Consider the following 1238-nt stretch of genomic DNA (forward strand, 5'->3'; position numbering starts at 1 on the left):
CGGAGACATGAGAGTAAAGCTTTCCTGAGAAATATGCCACAAGAAATTTACATGGTGTTACTTTAGAATTCCTCCCAAGACGTGCCTGTTGATAAAAGCAGAAGAATCTTGCTCTGTATTGTGGCCTTGTCAACAGCATGCTCCCAGCCTCTGCTGCTCCAGCAGATTTTACCTGCAGTTCACCAGGAAAGAGAATTTAGAGGCCTAAAGAAAGTGGCTTTACATTTTGAGGCTCTTTTTTCCACATTTACAGAAACAAAGTTGTTACTTACATGTACACTAAATTTCATTTTCTTACAAACTGAAAGTTTAAAGCAAACATATCTGAGGCAAAAACAATTCCATCTCTAGACTCTTCATGGAATTAGGACTCTTTATGGAGGTATATAACAATACTGTAACTTTGTATTTTCATTTATTTTTAGGGTTTGTACAAACAGGAGCCGTCATTGGTCCTTTGTTTGGACTTTCATTAGCATCATTCTGTGCCAGTGTTTATGTTGACACTGGATCTGTGAACACAGGTAATTCAATACAATCTATTTATTATGTCAATAGTACAGAAAGTACCTTCAGTTATGTTAACACAGTTAGTTGTTGCCTTATTTGATCCTTGGTTAGGTAAATTAAATCCACTTTTCAGGTTCACAAACTGAAGTGGAGGAGTTTAAATAATTTTTCAATCAGGAAAATAACTTAAAATGCTGACCTTCTGACTCAAAATCCAGTACTCTTTCTATGGTACCACAACTACGTTTCTTATTTTCAAGTGATTGAAAGCTATACCCCTGAATTTCTTTTAATCAAATATCATTTGTTTATAATTAAATAGAGCTTGTAGTTATTTAATAAGTACCTGTTTATAAGTTCCTTACAGGATAGGCCAGGTAAGCAGAATAATTTATTGCTAGATAATATTGTAACACCACATATTGTCAGACAAATGTTAAGAATGTCTACACTGCATACAAATTCTGTACTTGGATAAAACCTGAGAACTGTAATATTAAGAATTTTCTACAGTTCATGTAGGAAATAGTGACAAGCTAATAAAAATGTGTGTATTTCTTTACAGATGATCTGACCATAACTCCCACTGATACTCGTTGGGTTGGTGCATGGTGGTTTGGCTTTTTGATTTGTGCAGGAGTGAATGTGCTTACTGCCATTCCTTTTTTCTTTTTACCCAAATCGCTTCCAAAGGAAGGACTAGAGAATAATGCAGACATCATTAAAAA

At 34.7% G+C, this 1238-nt stretch overlaps 1 protein-coding gene across 1 annotated transcript in view; it reads left to right on the forward strand.

Moving 5' to 3' along the window:
• The window catches only part of SLCO1A2 (solute carrier organic anion transporter family member 1A2), a 36916-nt gene that overhangs the window by 9642 nt on the left and 26036 nt on the right, over positions 1 to 1238 (forward strand). The window contains exon 3 of the mRNA XM_029955530.1: positions 426 to 524. Within this exon, the coding sequence (XP_029811390.1) occupies positions 426 to 524 (99 nt within the window). The remainder of the gene's footprint in view (positions 1 to 425; positions 525 to 1238) is intronic.

The sequence above is a fragment of the Suricata suricatta genome, chromosome 10 (assembly GCF_006229205.1).
Source record: "Suricata suricatta isolate VVHF042 chromosome 10, meerkat_22Aug2017_6uvM2_HiC, whole genome shotgun sequence".
Taxonomy (NCBI): domain Eukaryota; kingdom Metazoa; phylum Chordata; class Mammalia; order Carnivora; family Herpestidae; genus Suricata; species Suricata suricatta.